The 21917-nt window shown below is 41.6% G+C and overlaps 1 protein-coding gene across 2 annotated transcripts; it reads left to right on the forward strand.

Moving 5' to 3' along the window:
* Positions 1–339: 339 nt before the first annotated feature.
* IYD (iodotyrosine deiodinase) lies at positions 340–17348 on the forward strand. Of its 2 annotated transcripts, none has more exons than XM_040597945.1 (5): positions 340–621; positions 9819–10076; positions 12014–12173; positions 14664–14820; positions 16788–17348. In XM_040597945.1, exons 1-5 carry the CDS (start codon positions 441–443, stop codon positions 16968–16970), a joined length of 939 nt encoding a protein of 312 aa, XP_040453879.1. In that variant the 5' UTR covers positions 340–440; the 3' UTR covers positions 16971–17348. The 2 variants fall into 2 exon arrangements, with proteins under 2 accessions (XP_040453879.1, XP_040453880.1); XM_040597946.1 differs by having other exon boundaries at positions 342–621; positions 9819–10013.
* Positions 17349–21917: the final 4569 nt, after the last annotated feature.

Raw genomic sequence — 21917 nt, forward strand, 5'->3', positions numbered from 1 at the left:
GAAGAGATGCCATCAGTTTTTAAAAGTCACATTCCCACATAGCTCTTTCTCATAATCATCATTACAAGCAAGATTACTAGGATAAATGATAAAAATAAGGCGGCAGAAATCTTTTGCCTTAGTCTGGGATTTTGGAAGACATTTTTATTCCTTTGCACTGGACAGCATTTATGCATTTTTATATGGTTGGTGCCTCTGCTTGCTGTTTATAAGCAGTTTCTTCCCAGAAAATATATAAACCTGGGTCTGCTTAACAGCAGGAGCACATGACGGGTGAGGTTGTGGGGGTGGTGGCTGAAAAATAGAAGCAGGATAGGGTCAAGGACTGAACCTTGGGTCCGCCCCTTTCTGCTTACTGCCATTCCACTCTTCCCTTTTCACCCCGTCTTTTTCAGGAGAAACTACTGAACTTGGAAGGAAGGTTACATATTTCCATAGTCATGGCACTCTTTTCTTCCCTAACCCCAGTCTTTATAGCCATTATATGTGTTTTGATTGGGGCAATACTGAAGAAGACTAATGGAGAGAAGGAAAAACATGAGACTAAAAGCAAGCCTTTATCTCACCCATGGGTGGATGAAGATTTAAAAGATGGCACTGACCACCACTCAGAGGAAGAAGGTAAGAAAAATCTCATCTATCTGAGCACTTTCATTGTTTAAATCCTATCTGCTGATGTGAATAAAGGAGATGGGATCTTCTGGGCTTCTCCACAGTGATAGCAATGTCTAACATCACACTGCTGCTGTGCCCTGAGCTTGTCAGCTCCGTGGAAGGAGGCTCTCCTCATGTCATCACTCTTGGTGTAAATGTGTATTTTCTTTAGATGCTGCAAATCAGAGTACCAAAAAAAAAAAAAAAGAAAAAAAAGAAAAAAAAAAGAGGGCAGCATTTTCAAAGACCCCTGTCTGTTTGTCCCTCTGCACAGCAGACCTCAGACCCCTGAGGGGCTCTGTGGGCAGTGTAGGGAAGGGATGGAGATATCTGCTGAAGTACCCCATGCCTCTTCCCAGGCCTTATTGCTGTGAGCAAAGGGAAGACCTGAGCGGAAAGTTTCTGTCTGCAAGCTGATTTCACAGGTATCTCATCCCACTTCACCATCCACTGCTACATATTTGGTCCCAGCACCCCCCGAAAAGTTGGAAATGGGTTTATTACAGTTATCACAAAAGCATCCCATTTGAGATTTCTAAGAATGTCTGTAAGAGCTTTAGCTGGATTAACACTGGGATCATTTGGGAGCCATGTTGATCAAATATTTAGAGAACGAAATGTGGTGATGGTTCAATGATGGTGTGGCTAATCTGTTCACTCACCCACATATCTGAACCTGTACAGAATGCCTTTTTTTCTAGTAGTGATTTCTGATGCACAGCTTGGACAAAAGTCTAAGCACAAAATGTGCCTTTCCTTCTTTTTGCTTCCTATCTTATATAAGCTCCCTTTATTTCCTTGTGAAACAAAAAGCTACAGAGTTCTGATCCTATGAAGTTTTTAAACTTGCAGTTAATACAGCCTTCCCCCCCCCCCCACCCCCCACCAGGTGGTTTTCAAAGGCTTTTTATGTGTTTTTTGTCCTATAATGACACATTCCACAAGTCCACTTCTAGGAATCTTGAAACTTTTGTTATATTGTTTTTCTGTACTTGTAGCTGTTTCTAAGAACCATTATTTCTCTTTATTTTTCAGTGTTCAGAGCACTCTAAGTTAGTGTTGTGTATCAGTTTCCAGAAACTATTTATACTCAGAAAATTTTAAACCATGTTGACTATTTCTCAAATATAGAAAATTTCTTTAAAAATTAGTTCAGATGTTGTATCCTCCATTATTCAATACAGAATAGATTCTGTATAAAAATATCCCATATTTCCTTTGTCACAAATGGCTTACTAGTTCAGTTAAACTGCTGCAAATTAAAATTCCTGTGGGTAGTTCAACTGATAATCTGTGAACTATCAGTGACATCTTTGACTACAGCTGTTTCTATCAGTTTAAAAATTTAGGAGCCTTACATAAACAAACCTATTAGCTCTTAAAAAGGAGCCTCACTGCCACAGCTCCCTATGTAAAATGTTATTTTTTTCTGTCTTAGTTGTTTTCCCTTTTATTCAGACGCTAAATTCAAAACTATACTACTTTAAAATTTCTTACAGAAAATTGACAGGTGGATAGATATGTTTGTGCTGTTGCTAAAAGGAGATGTGTTTATTTTTAAATAAAATCTCTCTCAGTGTACTATGTCATCCAACATTAAATTAGGTTTTCTTGCTATGTTGCTTTTAACAACAAATAATCATCTTTCCCTTAATGGTGTGTGATTCAAACCAACATCTTTGCAAAACAAGTATGTCTTTTCTCTCTAGAAAAAAAAAAAAAATGACATCATGCTTAGGGAGGTTTTTCTTCAGCAGGGGAAAGCCCAGCCTAAGTAAGAAGAGAATATGGCTACAGTGGCAAGTATCTGCTACTCTGCTAGTGCTGTAATTAAGGTTCAAAACTTATTCACCTTGCTGACAGTGTTAAAATTTGCACCAACTTACTAGACGTTGAAATAGGAACATGGACATAAACAGAGATCTTCTTAATCATGAAGAATATTTTACCTGTTGTATAAATTCTGCTACTTTACTAATATATCTTACTGTATCAGAAAAGCTCATTTCTACTTAAATGTCTTGAACCGGCTTATAAAGTTCCTCTGAAGAGAATTTGAGTTAGGTGAGATGGTCTTGTCTAAAACTAGAATCTAGGGCTGCCATAGGTGAACAAGCTGAATCTTGAAGGCCCCCTGGCAGGAAGGGGTAGCTGAAGACTAAATCTTTTGATCCGTGTCCATGACCAAAGCGAAGGCACTTTGCCAGGAGAGTGGAGCGCTCTGTAGGAACAGCACTGAACCTACCTGACGTTGCCCCTCAGAGGGGCATACCTTTGAGCAGCAAAGCATTCTGTTTAATTAGCTGAACTGCTTGGAGAGACCCAGTAGAGTCACTTATTGGCAGTGGAGGGTGGAAGGGGGAGGGCGCAGTGCTCCCAAGCTTGTCTGTGTTATGCTTTCAGTAGCTGAAGAGAAGGATGTTTCTCAGAGCAACCAGAAACCCAGTTCTTTGGTTAAGTGCAAAGCATTCACTCGGTCCGTTTGTTCAAACCCTTAACTGGCAGTACTTCAGATTTGTTTGCATACCCATCTGTCCTGTAACTTTTTACTCTATTTATGAGATCCAGGATGTAAGATTGTTGTGCTGTGGATTGGCAAGAACTGTCTGTATGCGTGTGTATCTGGCCTTGTCTTGTGTTGGGCCATGTGCAATTACTAATTAGATACAGATGAAAAAAATATTTCTTCAGCCTTGTCTTGAATGATGAGTCACAAGGGCTGTCTTCTAGTAGTGAGCATCCCCAAAGTGGTGGTGCCTCGCCTCCCACTGCTTCAGATCTGCACTGTTGCAAAGATAAGTTCAGTCTTTAGCCCAGGGAACTTATTGTATATTGGTCACTTTCTGGGTCATATATTCAGATCAATACAATTGATGGATAAGGTAAATACAGACCCAGTTTACAGTGATGTGTAGGATGAGGTTGAATTTTATTTGTATCCTTGTTACTCTGGGCATCATTTGCAGACATTAATAGCAAAGGCATTTTATTACTATACTTTTAATTGTAGGGACTTTGGTGATGTACTCTACTTAAGGACTACAAAGCAGTGTATGAAGGCCCAAATGTTCCATCCTTTCTGAAAATGCACTGTTCCTGGTGATAGTTTTTAAAATAGACCTCTCCCACTTAGAAGTATTTCTTCTCTCCCACTTAGTATTTCTTCTCTCCCTCTTAGAAGTATTTCTTCTCTCCCCAAGTTCAAAGTCTTCCCATATCTTTTAATAATATTATGGACATGAATGAGGCAGTAGCAGTTTAGTTTTCCAATTCAATGACAGTTCATGCTTTGTGTCATTTAGGAATGCAGGACTTACATGAGCATGATGCATCATTGTGTTTACCTCCCTGCTGCTGCAGACACCTCCAGCCTTTGCCATCAGCTGAATGAACGTGAAAGCTGGCCTTATTTGACCCTGTTTCTTTAACTTTACTGGAAGGCTATTCCAGAACTTCCTGCTATGGGTTAAAAATCCTGCTCTGCCTGCCCAAACTTACTTAATACTACTCTATACCCATTTTTTCTGTTCCATCCTCTTCTTAGTTTAAAGGATATTTTCCCAGCCCTTGTGTGTATCCTCCTGTGGTTTACAGACAACAAATAGATTACCTCTCAGCTTTCCTTTTACTAGGTAAACCAGAAAAACTCTTTATAAACCAGCCACTCTATTCCTCTGAAGATCTTAAGGAACCTTCTGCAACTGTATTCCAGTTTGAGGCAATGGCCACAATATTTTGATGCTGGCTTCCTTCTTCCAGGGTCTGCCTCTCCCACTTGATACTTCTGTTGCTTAAGGTCCCTGACCAACTCTTCAGGTTTCCAGGGTCAGCCTGCTAACTGCTATTTATAATCCACTAGTAAGACACTCCATCTCTTAGTTTCCTACTCACAGTGAGAACACGCTCAGTTCAGGGTTGGATTCACTACTAGGATTCCTGTAGTGGCTGATTATGTAGCAGTCTATCATTAATCAAGCAAAAACCCAAAGAGTCAGTTGCTCAGCATTTAAAATCCAAAGATCTGAAAGCTTTCTTTATATACATTTAATTGTTTTCCTATGCATCATGTCCTTACACTACTGGAATAGAAGACTGGAGGGGAATTCTATACTTAGGAAGAAATTTCTTCAAGAAGAAACTGGAAGAGCTGGTTTGGAAAGCAAACACATTGGTCTACACTGAGGTTACCAGTGAGGTTTCTCAAAGATCAGTCTCAGGACCAATTTATCTAGTGGTCTTTGCTTAAAACCCAGGAGTGTACAAGCAAAATTTCTTAATGACATACAATTGGAAGCCAACAACACAGGGAAATGTCAGTGTACGTAAGACAAGTGGGCAACAGAAATTAAATTATGCGTCATTTTTCTTACTGTGAGTTTATGCTATTAGGAACCCACAGTAAGAACTTTTGCTACAAACTGAGGCAAAATTTCTTACAATTTCTAGGCTGATTATAGCCTCCCATATGAACTGCTGGGAAGAATACAGACATCATCCTAAAATGTATCCAGAGAGGAATTTCTGATAGTTAGAGAAATAGTACTGTAAAAATAAGATTCTGCTCTGTGATGTCTAGGATGTCTGAGCCAAAACTGTTTCAGATTTGCTTAAATAGCAGGAAGCCTGATGACTATTGTAAATGTACAACATAATTGATGGCAATCTTGAGAATGGGGCTAACAAGATAATAGACTGACTAGCAGGATGTCTGTTGTCCATCAAATGATGGAATACACAGAGGTGTAAGTAAGACATTGTAGTATGTGACCGTACAAACAGGAATATGTCTAAACACAGCAATTAAAGATATAGAGAACATGCACTAAACAGATGGTGCTGATAATGATTTTAGCTTAGCATATGGGTAATGTTAACTGCTAAGAATGAATGGCAGACACATGGTGGAAAAGAATAAATAATAGATGAATTTATTAAAAAAAAAAAATAATTACCAGGAGAGTTCTGGTTTTGTTTGTCAGTTCTCTCACTTCTGGGTCTTTCTCCTGCCTCAGCTGGCATTCCCATTTTGAGTATATTAAGATTTTTAAGTTTTGCTTGCAAAACTTAGGCTTAGATACACTGATTCTCACACTTTCATTCTCATCAGTCATCTCACCTTTGTCCCAAGTTCAAAATCTTTGAAATACATTTATTTTTTCACCGTGTTATTATTAAGTTGAACCATCTTGACTATGCAGTAGCTTCATTTATTTTCTTCTCTTCTACTTATATGGGGGAAAAAATAAACCACAGAACAAGCAAACACACTACTCAAAATTTATCTGGGCTTGACCTTAGGTAGTACTGCAAGTTTTAGACTTCCTGTCTTACAACATCTAGGTTTCTGTGCTAACTAATCCTTTTCTTCCATTCCTAGTTGCCTGCGGATCATTTAATTGTGATGCTTATTCAACCAGTTACAACTAAGATTATTTTTATACCTCTCATTTTAAGAAATGTCAAATATCTGTGCTTCCTGATCCCTGAATTCTTTAATCTGAATTCTCCAGTTTAATTACTCTTAGTCCCAAATTTTCCCCAAGTTTTTTCACTTAAAAATTGAGTGCCACAGTTATAGGCCTACTTTTCCTTACCCTTTCATTTAGTTAATTAAATTGAATGAACTAATCTCAGTTTAGAGGGTTTTTTTGTTTGGTTGGTTTTTTTGGTAACATCATCCTGTCTCACTGAAACCAAAGCTAAAAGAGTCACTGCACAAAAAGAACAGGTTGCTTGATCAAGGTATTAAATGCTTCAGCTGGGAAGCCTGGTTTCTAGTATTATCATAATATTTCCTCTTTGTTCTATCCCTGGGAAACTATGCTTCCACCAGTGCTTCATAACAATGATGAGGCAATATGACTCTCTTAAAGATGTGTCCTGGTTTAGATGTAACCTTGGGGGAATTTGTAGGCTTGACACTATCCCAGAAGACAGTGTATCTCAAAAGCAACCCTTTTTTTAGCCATGCTACTTTTTTATTTCTTTACAATCTACCACAATATCAATTATTACCTGTTTTTTACTGGTATGCTTCCTGCACATGTCAAAGCAGGTATTGCTGTTGTTATTGCATCTTTGTTCTTCCCTCCCTGTCATGTTTTGTTTCATGTTCTGTACGCTGATAGCTTGTCCAGTTTGCTGTCTAGGCTTCTGCGCTAAACTGGCCTCAAGCAATATCCTCTTTGGATTAAGTACATCATGTGAGTCAGTTGTCTGACTACTGTCCTCATCCATACAAGTAATTTAATCTTGCTCTTCGTCCTTCTGTTCCTCAGAGCTCATGTATGTATGTATTGATGATTTATCACCTACCTGACTTTCCTCTCCTTGTATTTCAAAACCAGGTACAGAGATTAACACAAATTCCCCCCAGCATTTACTCCAATTTGACAAAACTCCTTTGTGAAGACTTTCAGTATTTTATAGACTAGTCTCAGTATCTCTAACTCAAAATGATTGTTTATAGTTTTGCAATAATGCTAGAAAAAAAGATGACCAAGCAGGGCTTGGATTTGCTTAGGAGCCAAGGTTGGACCATCAAGTCTCCTCCCTCAGTGGCTAAATAAAAGGTATGGTGCATTGAATGGATGCTATTTCCTGCTTTCTGAACTCTGATAAAAACCTCATCATAATAAAGTAAATAGTGAGAGAACATAAGAACTCTTGAGTCCTGGAGTTAGTTTTATTTGGCTGTTTCTAGGCTAGAAATAATCTATTTCTATTTCCTAGGACACTCAACATTGTAAACTTGTGAAATAGATAGGGATGATCACTTCAGCACGTTGACAGAAGCACAAATTGTATAGTCTGACCTGAAGATTTCAGCAAGACACTAATCCAATACCTACTTTCAGTATAGTTTTCTGGTCAGATTCTGCCTTCTGATAGACAAGGCACAACCTTAGCTGATTTCAGGAAGTGTTTTTTTTATCATAAGAAAAATATTTCTTCCATTTAGAAACTCCTCTTACGTGAGGGTGTGAGATGTGCATCATTCTGTGTAACTGCTAAATCTTGGTTTAGCAACAAATATTTTTGTTGTAGTTTCAGCCCTGCTATACACAAGATGGATTTGGAGAGGGAGAATTAATTTTATTGGACAAATCAAGACAGTTGCAGAAGGCCACTCAGCTTCCAAGCCTGGAAGTTCTTCCAGAGGAGCTTGCTGGAGAGGTTACGTGCCCAAAGCTGACATGATTTTCTGTCACGTCTATATCAATGGACACCACCTGAATTTCTTAACTGGTCAGACAGTCCTCAGTCAAGTTGGAAAGGGTAGATGAGTTGCCATCTCCAAACTCCCTGTTTTTCCCTTGGAGTTTTACACATTTTTGGGTCATCACTTTTCCTCTCAAATCCTCTGGCTGCCAGCCATCACTGCGTCAACTTCTGTCTGTGGAAGGTTTTGCATATCAGCTTTTACCAGCATAACACATTGGTCCTTGAAAATGGCATCCTATGGTATGTTGCATAGCATGGAAGAGGTGAGAAAGATGCAGATCTCTGTCTCCCTGCCTCCCCTCCCCCAGTACCCTACCACTCTATACATGTAGGATGTTGAACACTGGGTTCCCAGCAGAAGCTCTTCCTCTCAACCTCCTGTTGCATCATACTGCTTGCTAGTGTAAATATAGCCTTTTAACCCTGTGGTATTCCCTTGGCTGAATGTGGAGGAGGAACAGCAAAAAAGGGGGTGTTAAAGTTTCTGAAAGAGAAGATTACCAGAATCCTAGCAAAGGGCAAGTCCTGTAGGCCCTTTGCTATTGGCAGGTCCGTATTGAATAGTAAATAATTTACTAAGTGTAAACCACAAAGGGAACACTAGGAAGAGGCATTCCTTTTTCAGTTTGAGTGTGCAAGCTGGCCACAAAAATAATTTTTGCAATGGGTCACTGCTTCCCATTACCCTGGAGCAAAGTCCTTGCAGTCTGTGACCAAGAATGCTTAACACATGCATGAAATGCTAAACAAAATAAATTTTCTGAGTAACTTCTTTGTATGCAAAATGAAATGTATGTTGTTCAAGGACCAGAATCATTCTGATTAGATGCAACGTATGCAACTGGATAGACTGCAGCCTCTTGCACATGCTGAGGCACACTTGTGAATATTTGACTGGTGTTTGTAAAATGAACAAAAAATCAGCCTGGTCTCTAAGGCAACCGCATACTACTAAAACACAGAAATAATTGCTGTTTGAATTTGCACTGGAGATTGCTGTGATTCCAGAATAACAGCCTAACGGTGACTGAAAAAGAACTGGAATATTTTTTTTCCTGACTCAGCCCTCTGTTGCAGATTGCTATTGACTATTGACTAGTCAAAATGCAGAATTTAAATGGATTTAACTTCCACATCATAGTTGCAAAAAATGCTATCCCTGCTGATTCTAGGAATGCAGGGAGGAAAGAAGAGATCTCAAAGACTATGTAAGATGCATTTTGTGGTATAAAAAAAAACAGCCAGAAAGACAGATTTCAGTTAAATGAGGAACCATTTTGAGTTCTTAAATTAAAGACAAGAAACACAATATCCTACATTTGATATGTTGTTATCCTAAGTATAGATGCCTGTCATCCACTTCCTTTTATGCTGAAAGTGTCGTGAAACCAAAGAACTTAACCACAGTCACATTTGCACAGAGCTTAGACTTGTAATGCTTCTGCTATGAGACATGCGTATGGAAAAAATTGACATTCAGCTCTTCAGAGGAGATTTTACACATATTGGTAGTTAAGCCCTCTCCTTAACTTCAGTAATTTAATTAATTTTTTCTTATTAGACTGCTCAGGAAGGAACACACATGCTCACATTTACTTACTGAGAAAAGTGGGCTGAAAGGTTGGCCACATTTTCACTGCTGTCTCAGTTTGTAGCCCATTTTTACAGGCAGGCTTGCAAACTGGAGAAGGCCATAACTTCTTTGTGGATCACGCTTGCTACAGCCAGCCAGGACCCTCCTGCCTCTTGGTATTTAAACAAGGTGTTCAGTATCTGGAGCTAGGGATCAATGGGTTGCGTCAACTGGAATCTCAGACTTTGCCTTTCCAGTGGTGCAGCGTATGCCAGTGCAGGCCAAAGTGCATTGCAGTGGTAGATGCTAAAGATATAAATAGCAGTCTGCAGCAAAAAAATCCCTAAACACTTTTATTTTCTTGCAGTGGTTGATGAAGAGTGGCAAGGACTTGAAGAAAATGTTGCCCATGTCCCGTTCTTTGCAGAGCGCTACTCTGAAGCTGAAATGATCAAAAGGTCACAGATGTTTTACGAGCTTCTTAACAAGAGACGGTCTGTCAGGTTTCTCAGTGATGAGCCTGTCCCCAGGGAGGTTATCGATAATGTCATCAGAACAGCAGGTATGGTACTGAGTGGTCCAAGGTCTGAAAAAAAGAAGAGGATCAGCATTGCTGTTCAACTGTGTAAGAGTGATATGGAAAAGCCAAGGGAATTGGCATTTGGCTTATGGTTTTCCTAGATTCACCTGTCACCCATAATAAATGAGCACCCATTGACTGATTGGAAATTACTCAGCTTGAAAAACTATATGTCGGGGACTAGTTTGGAGCATTCCCAATCCCATTGTATTTGCAGTGCACCCAGAATGGAAAAAGAGCATTTCAACAGCACAAAATGAAACATTTCTTTTTCAAGCATTAAAAGATGTTATTTAAAATAAAATTGATGTACAGTTTAGTGAGACGTCTTTCAAATAGAAACATTGAAGTGGTTTCTGTCAAAAATGTTAAACCATGTGTACTTCACATGCTTTAAAATGCCATGTATTTTGATGATATTTATCATGTGCAGAGTTTTCTCTGGTTTTGGTTTTTTTTTTTTCCCCCTAAATCAATTGTTGAAATTGTTTCAGCCATGTGAAATATTTCAGTTGACACAAGTGGTTGGGATTTATTAGGGGAATAAAGTTTCAGTTAGGACAAAAAACTTGCCAGTCCTTTCCAGATCAGTGCCAGGCCCCTATTGCATACAGCTGGAGTGTTGTGCTAAGGACCCTGATAGAAGTTATTTGACTGAATGTCAAAAATGAATTTTCTTTTTTTTTCTGAGAACGTATGTGTTTTAAATCCTTGCCGTCATGTCCTGGCCTAATCTCATCTCTACTTTAGTAACTGACTTCAGCCAGGAGTGGGTTTGTCCTTCATTATGTATCTCATTCTATGAACCAGCTGCTGCTAATGTAGAAAATATTCGCAAGCCGCCTTAGACAAAAGTTCAGTAGCCTCTAGCAGGATTAATAATACAGAGTTTTTTAGCATTTGAGGTGCATTGTTTTCCCTTTAAAAACTGTATGCAGCTTTGTTACTGCACTGTAATGAGTCTCCATCTTCCTCTAATTAGCTGGGAGTCATTAAAACACTGAGCATGGTTTGGCAAATGCAGCAAAGCGAACAAGCCTGGAGTGCAGATGAAGTATTTAGCAACCCTGAAAGCTTTGGGCTGTGTAGAGGAAAAGAAAACAAAGCAAAACCTAAATGTCATCGGTTCTTACCGAGACATGAGGAGAGGCAAGGTTCACCATATAAACACATTTCAATATAAAAGATAGTTCAAGATGCTTATCCAGCATTTCTCAAATTGAAATAAGTGCTTAAGTAAGCAAATACTATATGTGTTCAACACTTTCAAATATTTTAAAAATTTGTATGAGGGCTTAAGACGAACAGTCGTCTTAACCCATTTATCTGTGAACCTGCACAGATGACTATATATATTCTTCAGCTTCTGGCTTTCACCCTCTGGGCAGCTAAAATATTCTCCAGCGGTGTTGGTGTGTAATGATCAGGGCTGAATGAGCAAGTGCAGATTTAATACGTGCATACCTACATACACCAGCTGTCTTTAGGACAACAGACTCAAACCTGTATGCTGTATGGCAGATGTCGGCATTGTGCAGCTCCTGTCTTTGTCAGTCAGTGGCAGATTCCTGCGGGTGGTCACTTAGCCTTGTTTTCCTGAAAGCCATTAGCTTTGCCCTCCAGCTAAAAGCATGCCTCGGAGCTGGGTGCAAGTTCAAACAGTGTGTTGCGTGCAATAACGTTACCGCGTGCATATATCGCACCATAATACTGTCTCATCATAGGAACCACAAAGGAATCCTTACAAATCCGTAACTTTGGTTTCCTGTAAAATGGCTGTATGAAAGGACTAACTTCTGTCATTGAATGGGACTTCATAGTCTTAGAGAAAGAAATGAACAGGATTGTCTGCCAGAACTTATCTCTGTGCTTTTCTTCCCATCTCATCCAATTGCTTTCTAATTGCTCATCAGGAATAGCTGATGGATCTCACTGCCCACCCTCCTTCCTGGGTTCTCAGCTTTCCTTGTTTTTGTATGAAGGTACCTCACCCAGTGGAGCACACACTGAGCCCTGGACCTTTGTGGTGGTGCAAGAGCCGTACTTAAAACATAAGATTCGTGAGATCGTAGAAGAAGAAGAAGAAATCAACTACAAAAAACGGATGGGAGACAGATGGGTTAATGACTTGAAAAGACTGAGGTATGAAAAAGTCTTTTGGCTAAGGGTTTTGAACGGAGCTGTGTTTTAGTCTAGGAAAGACTATATTGAGAAGTTTTAGTCATGATACTTTTTTTTCTTTCTTTTTTTTTCTTTTTTTCTTTTTTCATCTTTCCCCCCACTTATTTTCAGGAAGGAAAAAGAAACAACTGAAAATAATGATGTCAACAATTTAAACCCCTTGTTTTCAAAATGTTCTTTCATGTCCATGCTCCTTAAACTCTCCCCAGTTCTCTGGTGCTGCGTAGGAAAGCAGCTATAAATATTTCCCAGGTCCTGATCACAGAAAAAGAAGGAAGGTGGGGCAGAAACTGCCCCAGCCAGAGAGTTGCCAGAATTACTGTAATGTGGTCCTTTTGTTAATTTACAGCTGGGAAGAAAAAACTCCTCTCTGAGGAAAGGGAAGTTCCCACCTAGCAGGAGTTAAAAAAAGAATTTACTATTTATATGTTAATTCTGACTGCCTTGTTCTAAGGGCCAGGTGAGATGCAACACCCGACTGATACACACAAAAGAAAAGTTCGTTATGCCTGTGTCCTTCAATCTTACTAAGAAGAAGGATAAAATAAGTGGCTCAGATGTTCAGCACACTCTTTCCTGTTGCATGGCTCCATCTTGATCCTCAAGATGATGGGAATCTTACTGAAAGCACCACAGTTTAGAAAATTGAAATTGTAAAAGAAGCTTGTCTTAAATTCTTCTAGTATCCTTTTCTATTTCTTCCTCCCTCTTGCTTATAATATATTTCTAAGATTCATGTTTGGAAAGAAAAACTTAAAAATATGTATAGAATTGTGCCTTGGTGGCTGGTTCATAAAATTGCCTCCAGTAGAAGGTATTATATGCTCTCAATCTTGAAAATTTTCCAAGCATTTGTCTCAATCTTTTGGGTTTTTTTTTGGTTTGTTTTTTTTTTTTTTTCCTCCTATGTAACATCTGTTGCCATAACTCTTGTCCCAGTATTTTCCTGCTGTTTGCCGAACAATGAAGCTCCCAAAGTCATTGGGAGCTTTGCTGTTGACTGAGGCAGCCCCAAGGCTGGTCCCTATGCAAGTGCTGAATTATGCAATATTTAATTGTTCCAAAGTCTGACTGACTTGCTTAACTTCATACAATGGGAAAACTTCTACTGAGTCTTGGCTTGTCGATTGAAGCATATGTGCAAAGCTTTCTATAGGGTTGATTTGCCCCACTTGTTTCATAATGTTAGTGTTTTTCAGGTGCTTACATGCTATGTAAATGTATGTGCTATGTAAACAACTGGAAAATAGTATTTTTTTGTATTTTGAGTGAGTACAATAGAAAGCACACATTTTCTTATTGAAATCCTACCTCATAATTGTATATATTAAAATATTGGGAACCAAATATTGACTGAAATAGTCAGAAGCAGAATAACATTTTTTGCTGTGAGAATATATTTAGGTTTACACCTTAGACCAAGAAGTTTTGAAATTTTCTGCCAGCAGTTTTGTTGTGGTTTAACCCCAGCCAGGAACTAAGTACAGATGCAGCTGCTCGCCCATCCCCCCCACCAAGGGGTGGGGAAGAGATTCAGGAAAAAGGTAAAATTCGTAGGTTGAGTTTTGATTTGATTTAATGAGCAATTTAAGAATTGAAAAGTATAATAATAGCAATAATAATCAGATGGAGAGAGACAGGGAGAGAGAGGAATAAAATCTGTAAGGGGAAAAACCCAACTGATGCACAATACAATCGCTCAACCAGTGAGCAATGCCCAGCCAGTCCCTGAGCAGTGATGAGCGGGTCCTGGCCATCTCCCCCATTTATATACCAAGCATGATGTCCCATGTTACAGAATATCCCTTTGGCCAGTTCAGGTCAGCTGTCCTGGCTGTGTCCCCTTCCAATCTCTTGTGCCCTTCCACCCCTCTCACTGGCAGGGCCTGAGAAACTGAAAAGTCCTTGATTTAGTATAAGCATTACTTAGCAACAACTAAAAACATCAGTGTGTTATCAACATTATTTTAACACTAAATCCAAAACACAGCACTGTACTAGTTACTGAGAAGAAAATTAATTCTGTCCTAGCTGAAACCTGGACAAGTTTCCCTGCTATCACAAAAAAGTTGGCATTGCTAGTAACAGGTGGAGCTACAAGTCTGCAAAATTCCAGGAATTAAATAATCTCAAAGGCAAGTGCTTATGAGGCCAGTTCATAGGTAAGAGGGCAAGACATACCTCCTATTTATATGCAATTCCACTCTTCAGAATGAGTGAATCAACTGCTTAGCCAAATCTGTTAAAACTGAGCACTCTATTCAAGCTTATTTTTTCAGAAATGTTTCTGTTTAAGCTGACAATACTTAATCCTTTGCAGTGAATGTTCTAAGCTTTACTTTACTGCTATAATTGTCATGTACCTTTAGTGTCCCCCTGCAGACAGTAGATGTGACTTACAGGAAAATGAAAAAATTGCAGAATAAATGTCTTAAACATTATCTTTTGCAGAACAAACTGGATCAAAGAGTACTTGGACACTGCTCCATATCTGATCCTCATTTTCAAGCAGGTATATGGGCAGCTTCCAAATGGCAAAAAGAAGACCCACTACTACAATGAAATCAGTGTTTCTATTGCCTGTGGTATCCTGCTTGCTGCCTTACAGGTATATCGACAGAACCAACATACTGGGGTTTGGGTTACACCAAAGCTATTCTGCCCAAATGAGGGTGGAACCCAATTTAGATTTTAACATTATCAGTCCTCTGGATTACTCCAACTCCTGGCAATATGTCTTAGTTCTGAGTTTAAAGCTAGTCTGCACAGGCCTTACATCCGAGAAGGTGATTCCTATCCTCAGTACTGCTTAACAAGAAGAAAAATGTAATGCAGCTTAGTTCCAGAGTTGTCAACCTTCTCCCAGCCCAGGCTTCAGCCCCTGTGGTTTCTGCCTTATGCTACCAGGGCTGACAGGGTCTGCAGGCCACCCAAGCATGGCTGTGCAGTGCCACACTGGCCCCTTCTTTTCAGTAATTCCTAATAAAACAGCTTGACCTCAAATAATTTTTAGTACACAATGCTGAAAGAAACCCTCAGGGACATATTTCACTGAACAGACTGTACTTATTTCAATCACTCTTTCTGAGGCATTTCTGAAAGTGAACCAATTTCTAAATCTCTATGTGTTTGATATCTGTCAGTTGGAATTTCTCAGTGCTTTCTCAGTCTCAGTTCTGCTTGTTGTATCTGATGTGCTACACAAGTGTTTAAATAGCGAAGCTGTTCTGATAGTTAACTTGGCCTGTCAGCAGGATTACAGCAAGCTGCCACCTCTTATATTAGGCCAATTTCCTACCAGGAACTGCCATTTCTTCTCCATTCTGTTTTGAGTGACACTTCCCTTCCCACATTGCTGCTCCTCAGGAGGATCTTCAGGATGGGAAATCTAAGAAGTGAGCAGTACAGAAACACATTGCTGGGGTGCTGCTGCTCTGCAGTTGCACAGCACTCTGTATGTTCCCTCCATGGAGCTGGCAGCAAAGGGAATGCACAGGGAATGGGGCAGGACCAGTGCTGTGTCACTAGCGCCTTAGAAGCAGTAGGGATGACAAGTCTCTGCTTTCTCCTGAGCCAGCCCACCACTCGGTGGGATTTCTGAGGCTATCTTTTAACTTTCAGGCTCCTTAGTGCTGTCCCTTTCCCAGCTCCTAGAATTTAATTGAGAACACTAAAGGACACAGTGTGATGGACTCATAATGTTCAGCACCACTACCATAAGCTCTTCTCTGCAGAAGATGGTAGAGATTACTTAACATGAGAGGCCCATTGCCTAAGCATCTCTCCCTGGCTGACTTCTATATTGCAAAGCCTCCCAAAATGCTTGCATTACATAGAGGGAGAGACTGAAATCCACATATGCAACTCTCAGGAAGCACCTCAGCTTGTCATATGGTCATATCTTGGGTAATGTGAGGTTTTTACTGTCTGTCATATTGTTTAGATTTTTTTATGAGTTTTTGTATCATGGGAGGAGAGATACCTCCACTTATTTTGGGATTCTGATGTAAGCCAGAACACTGGCCACTGTAGAAGATCACAACAGACTCCTGTGACATCTTCTGAGGCAGAACCTGTACCCCCCATCCCCTGTGTACCTGTGAGGTACAGCTCCTGAGCAGGAACAAATGTTCACAAAGCTGTAAGAAATCTTCCTGCCAACCACATGGAGGCAAGGACTGAAACATTTCCCCGTATGAGCCAGAGGAACCTCATGGGATGATATTCCAGTGATATCCCCACAACCGCCTCTCAACTTCACTGTGGCCATGGGTACCCCATTACACTGAGCACTGCAGGCAGGCTCCTGCTGTACAGCACACAGACATGTCAGGCAGAATGTGCTGTTGCTGCAGTGGAGAAATGCTGTACTTCTCTGTAAGCAAAGCAGGCACCTTTTATGGTACCGTTGAGGCTATTAGTAAATCAGATGTTCTAAAGCCTGCAGCAGAGTCTAATGAAGCAGCATTTCTGGGCTAGTCAATAGGGGAATCTGTACAGGTCTGGTGGAAACAACAGATGCAAACACAGAGCACAGAACTCTGCCTCATTCTGCTGCTGTCTGTCTTGCTGCAGAATGCGGGCCTGTACACAGTGACATCCACACCCCTCAACTGCGGCCCCCAGCTCCGGGTGCTGCTCCAGCGCCCAGCGAACGAGAAGCTACTCTTGTTGCTCCCCGTTGGATATCCCAAGAAAGATGCTACTGTGCCTGCGCTGACCCGAAAGCCACTGGAAGACATCATGGTGGTCATGTGAGCCCAGCGCTGCGAGGAAGGAGCTGTAAGCAGCAGCCCACTCAAGCTGTCAGTGCTGTTCCTGTGTATTGTCCGCCTACACCACTGCTGCTCTGGCTCTTTGCACCTGTATTTCTTTTAGTGCTAGTAAGCTACTAATAGTGAGCAGTCCAGCACTGTGCATTTGACAGGTGCCATTACCAAAGCGACCAAGCGTTGTTCCAGGGGACACGTACAATTTAAATTACCTTTATCACTTGATTTTTCTTATGCATTGTAGGGACAAATCTTTCCTTGAACTGTAATGTATAATCTCCTTATACTTTTGTGTTTACCGTTACACAGTTACTTTCACTTTAGAATTTTAATGGAGGTTGTATTAAAAGATATAGAGATCAAACTCAGCTGTTTTATCTTGATCAGTGTGGGCTATTTAAATACCCCTTTCCCCTTCACTCTGTTCAATTCTGCATAGGAGAAAGCTATTTTCCTCATATACAGTAGCATTTTCCCTATTTGATTGATTTCAAAAACTTGTCTATACCAGGCTTTCTTAAACTATTGCTGGTGCAAGTGTCTTGGACTGGGGGAGATCTAGTAGGAACAAGGCATCCAAGCAATTCATTTCCTTGTTACCATTTATTTCTACACGTTCCAGGCACAGTTAGATCATATGGCAGCTATCAGTCATTCCCTCTATATTTGCTGCTTCCAATGGAAGCAGCCCAGAGGGAACTACTATTCTGGTTGTCCTGTTATACCTCCAACTATACCAGTTTAACACCCTGAAATTTAAACTGCTTTAGAGACCCTGCCATATGAGAGGTGCTTTCACGTCACACCAAATCAGGCATATTTAGGTTTATTTTAAGGCCACTTCCCACAAAAGCGATGCTCCTTACTCAAAGGCAAGATGTGACTGGACACCAGTGGGAGCTGCTCACTGGAAGGGCTGGTACTACTGATACCCGTGCGGGCAGAGCCCCCTCGTGGGGTTGCGGTTCCGGACGGCTTTGTGAGCAGCACAAGCTGAAACCACCCTGAAGCTGTCTGTGTTCTGTGAAATACTTTCCACCCTGCTCTCTGCTGCATGTAACTTCAGGCAAATTCAGCCAAACTGGCTGCAGCCTTCCTTGGGGTTGCTTAGGTTGACTTGTTGCACCTTGTCTGAAGTCAGCCCTATTTAACATGACCTGTTGTCACCTGAGCAAGTGGAAGGCATAATATTTTGCAGAGGTACAGCTTTTTGAGGTGTCAATGCCTCTGTCGAGGCACGGTGAGAAAAACTGTTTTCCTCTTTGGCAGTCCATTTTGCGGGTATTCAGCAGGCATGGCTGTGTGCTCACCTGTTCCCCGTTTCACATTCTCAGTGGTACAGCAATGGCAGGAAGAGCTTCTCATGTAGACCTAGTCTGAAATGGGTTTTTGTAAGTATACTAAAATAAACAGAAGTCCCATGTCTACATGCTTGCAAGGTCTGAAAACTAGTCAGGAAGAGAGGGATGAGCTGAAGCAAGCCAAGGCCGGTCCGCTGCAGGTCCCCAGTTATCAGGAATACATATTAAAGCTGCTGTAGCAAGTTTTCCTTCTGTGCAGATGCTGCTCTGCTGCATCAGGCCCCTTCACAAAGCAGTTTGTACCTGCTGTAAACGTACATAAGCCCTGTTATGTTGTTTTAATTCAGAGTTCACATTAACACAGTACTGAACCTGTGTTGCTTTGCAAGTCTCTCCTACAGCTACAGAAACAAAGCTGCTTCTGCCTGGCCTGGGTCTGCAAAATAGATGGCATGTTTATTCCACAACAGCACTCAGAAGTTTTACAAAATGAATTATGTTTCAAACAGCAGGAGCTTGCATATATAAGGCGATTTCTAGTATGGTTTCATAATTAAAAAAAAAAAACAAAGAACTAAACCACTTTAAAAATATACAAGAAATCATCACAATAAAAATTATTATTGTTATTGTTATATATACCAATAATATATAATAATTATATATCAGTATATACCAATATAACTCTTTATACCAAAGATAATGGTGGGGTTTTCCTCCCTGTGTTGAATCTGGAAACTAATATAGACATAGTAGGTGAAAAAACCCAAGCCTTCACACCTGCTAGATGGGAAAGATTCTATCCAGGAAAGGAATTCTGGAAACACAAAATATAAGCACTTTTTTTTTTTTTCCTTTTCTTTTTTCTCCTATACAAATGCTTATTCAAATGCAAATACTCCAGCAGTATCACAACTGCTGATAATATGGCTGTCTCGTATAAATCACATTAGTGCCTCTGTTGTGACAAGCGTACTTGGAATCGCCACTGTTCTCTAATAAATGTACTTTCTTTACTTAAATACAAATTAAATAAGAATAAATTTTACCTTTCCATGAATAATATTATTATATAAAATTAGGGTTAGCATTTAAATTGTTTTACACTTAACTAGGGCTTTTTCCTTTGTTTGGGTGAACAATGTTTTTTCGGGAAGAGAACATTCTGGGAGGAATGTCTCCCACACAACCTGTAGGGATTTGATTTTTATATTCCTCCTCTTCTTATGTTTAAAACCAACCTTAAAAACTTGACAGGATTAGCAAAAGATGCTGGAACTTGGCATCTCTCCTCAAGATACATTATGGCCATGTCTCTAAAAGACTCTGGACTAGGTCTACCCACCTCTTCTAGAAAACCTCTCAGATGGGAACTGAGCTCTTTAGAAAACTGAGCTCTAAATACTAGTTTTCTAGAATAACAGAATAATTGAGGTTGGAAGGGACTTCCAACATTCATTCTCTCCAGACCTCTGTTCAAAGCAGGTCTGGTTACATCAGCTCGGTCAAAGTCTTGTCCAGTCAAATCAGCCCATATGTTATTTGTTACTTCCGTGGTAAAAAAAGCATTTTCCTGCTATCTAATTGAGGTTTTGCATGTTTCCACTTGTGTTCATTGCTTCAAGAATTATTGCTGTGCATCTCCAAGAAAAATCTGCCTTTGTCTTTTCTACATTTTCCAACCAGGTAGCCGCAGGCAGTAATTAGAGTAATTAGGTCTCCCCCAAACCCTCTCCAGACTAAACACAGCTCTGTGTCCCAGTTCCCTGGCCAGCTTGGTGGCATCAGCTGGACTTGGTCCAGCATGTCACTCTCTTTCTTGTACTGAACAGGCCAAAACTGGACACAGAACTCCAGACATGGTCTTACAAGTGCCAAGTAGAGAGGAAGGATTGCTTCGCTGGACCGGCTCGCTACACTTTTAGTAATGCAGTCCAGGATGTGGTTGGCTTTCTTTGCTGCAAGGGCACACTGCTGATTCATGTTCATCTTGTTGTCTACCATGTACCCTACATGTACTGAAGATCTGCTTGCAGATAGCTGGCGCCAAGCCTGTACAGTGACACTGGATTACTCTATCCCAGATGCAGGACTTTGTATTTACTTTTGATTAAATCTATGAAGTTTCTATTGGCTCATTTCTGCAGCCTGTTCAAGTCCTTCTGATTAGCATCCCCATTCTCCACCGTTACAACCACTTTCTGCAGTCTGGTGTCATCCCCAAACTTGCTAAGAGTGCACTCTGTCGTGTCATCTTTTGCCCTGACAAGGTTATGGCAACCCTCCCCAGGCTTATCTAGTTTAGAGTCTCCCCTACTAGGTTAGCAACCCTGTTTCCAAACATACTCTTACCCCCTTTCTTAGATGCATCCCATCCCTGTTCAGTAGACCTTCTTCACCAGAGAGTGTCCTGTAGCCAAAAAAGCCCAAGCCCTGCCTGTGATACCAGCCACCAGGGAAACATTGACCCACTAAAGGAGTCTGCTTCTGCTCAGGCCTTTCTCCCTCACCAAAGAGGAGACGGTGCCTTGGTCACCATGCCCTTCATCCTGCTCCCTGAGCCACCTGGTCACTCTTGATTGATAGGTTCCCTGGCAGCATTAGTGGTGCCCACATGGTTAAGTAGCAAGAGGCAGCAGCTCGAGGTGCCATGCAACATTCCTGGTGCTGCCCCTGGCAAGCAGCAAGTCTCCTGAGGCAGCAGGCTGGGTCAGCAAGCGGGCTCCAGGGACTGTTCTCTCACCACCCCCTTTGGTGCAGGCTCTGGGCTCGGGCCCCACTGTGCCCTGTCAGGGCCACAGCACTGCATTTCTGCTGTGGCTGTGGGTCTGCTGCTGCAGCAGGCACCTCCCTCCTGCGGCCACAAGCCACCAGCTGCCAGCCCTTCCCCACGGGTAAGACAGGGAATGCTGGTCCCTGAGAGGTGGGGAGGGTGGAGGTGGGGGAGCACCACCCTGGAGCAGCAGGTGCCTGTGTGGGGGTCCCTGCGTCTGAGGGGAGCACTGGCGGCACGGCAGCGTTCACAGGCTGAACCCCAGGAGCCTGAGGGGTGCGCAGACAGCTTGTTATCTCGCAAGAAGGAAACAGCCAGCGACCAGGGTGAGACAGAGTGTTACTCCAGAGCTGACTGTGCTGGGCCTCCCTTTGCTGAGAAGACGGCGTTGGCAGCCTTCACGAGCTACGCGGCTGCCCACCCTGCTGGGGGGAACGTTTGGGTGGGCTTGCAGTCTCCTGAGAGTGGACCTGCAGAGGTGAGCAGTGTCACCCAGGAGCACGGCATGTGGCTTCTGTTCGCTGTGAGGGCGGATCGAGTGGCAGAAGCGTGCAGCACTGACGGAGCTCATGACCTAAATGTCTTGTTCTTTGAGGGGTGTGTGGGTGGGCTCATCGTCCCGTGAGAACAGTGGTGCTGGGGAACGAGGGGAGACACGTCAGCCAGGAGAAACGGGCACCTGTACTGGGCTTCCACTTGCTGTCCGGGCAGCAGGAACACGCAACAGCATTCACAGGCTGCACGAAGGGCGCTGAGGGAGGTGTTCAGGTGGGCACAGAGTCTCATGAGGAGGGACCTGCTAGGGGAGGAATAGGGGAAATGTAGCCTGAGAGTAGCAAATGGTTGTGCCAGGCCTTCT

The sequence above is a fragment of the Falco naumanni genome, chromosome 6, assembly GCF_017639655.2.
Source record: "Falco naumanni isolate bFalNau1 chromosome 6, bFalNau1.pat, whole genome shotgun sequence".
Classification (NCBI taxonomy): Eukaryota; Metazoa; Chordata; class Aves; order Falconiformes; family Falconidae; genus Falco; species Falco naumanni.

Coding starts and splice junctions, on each gene's coding strand:
- IYD (XM_040597945.1), top strand. CDS start 441: ATGGCACTCTTTTCTTCCCTAACCCCAGTCTTTATAGCCATTATATGT. Junction 622..9,818: donor CCACCACTCAGAGGAAGAAG/GTAAGAAAAATC, acceptor ATTTTCTTGCAG/TGGTTGATGAAGAGTGGCAA. Junction 12,174..14,663: donor AATGACTTGAAAAGACTGAG/GTATGAAAAAGT, acceptor TATCTTTTGCAG/AACAAACTGGATCAAAGAGT.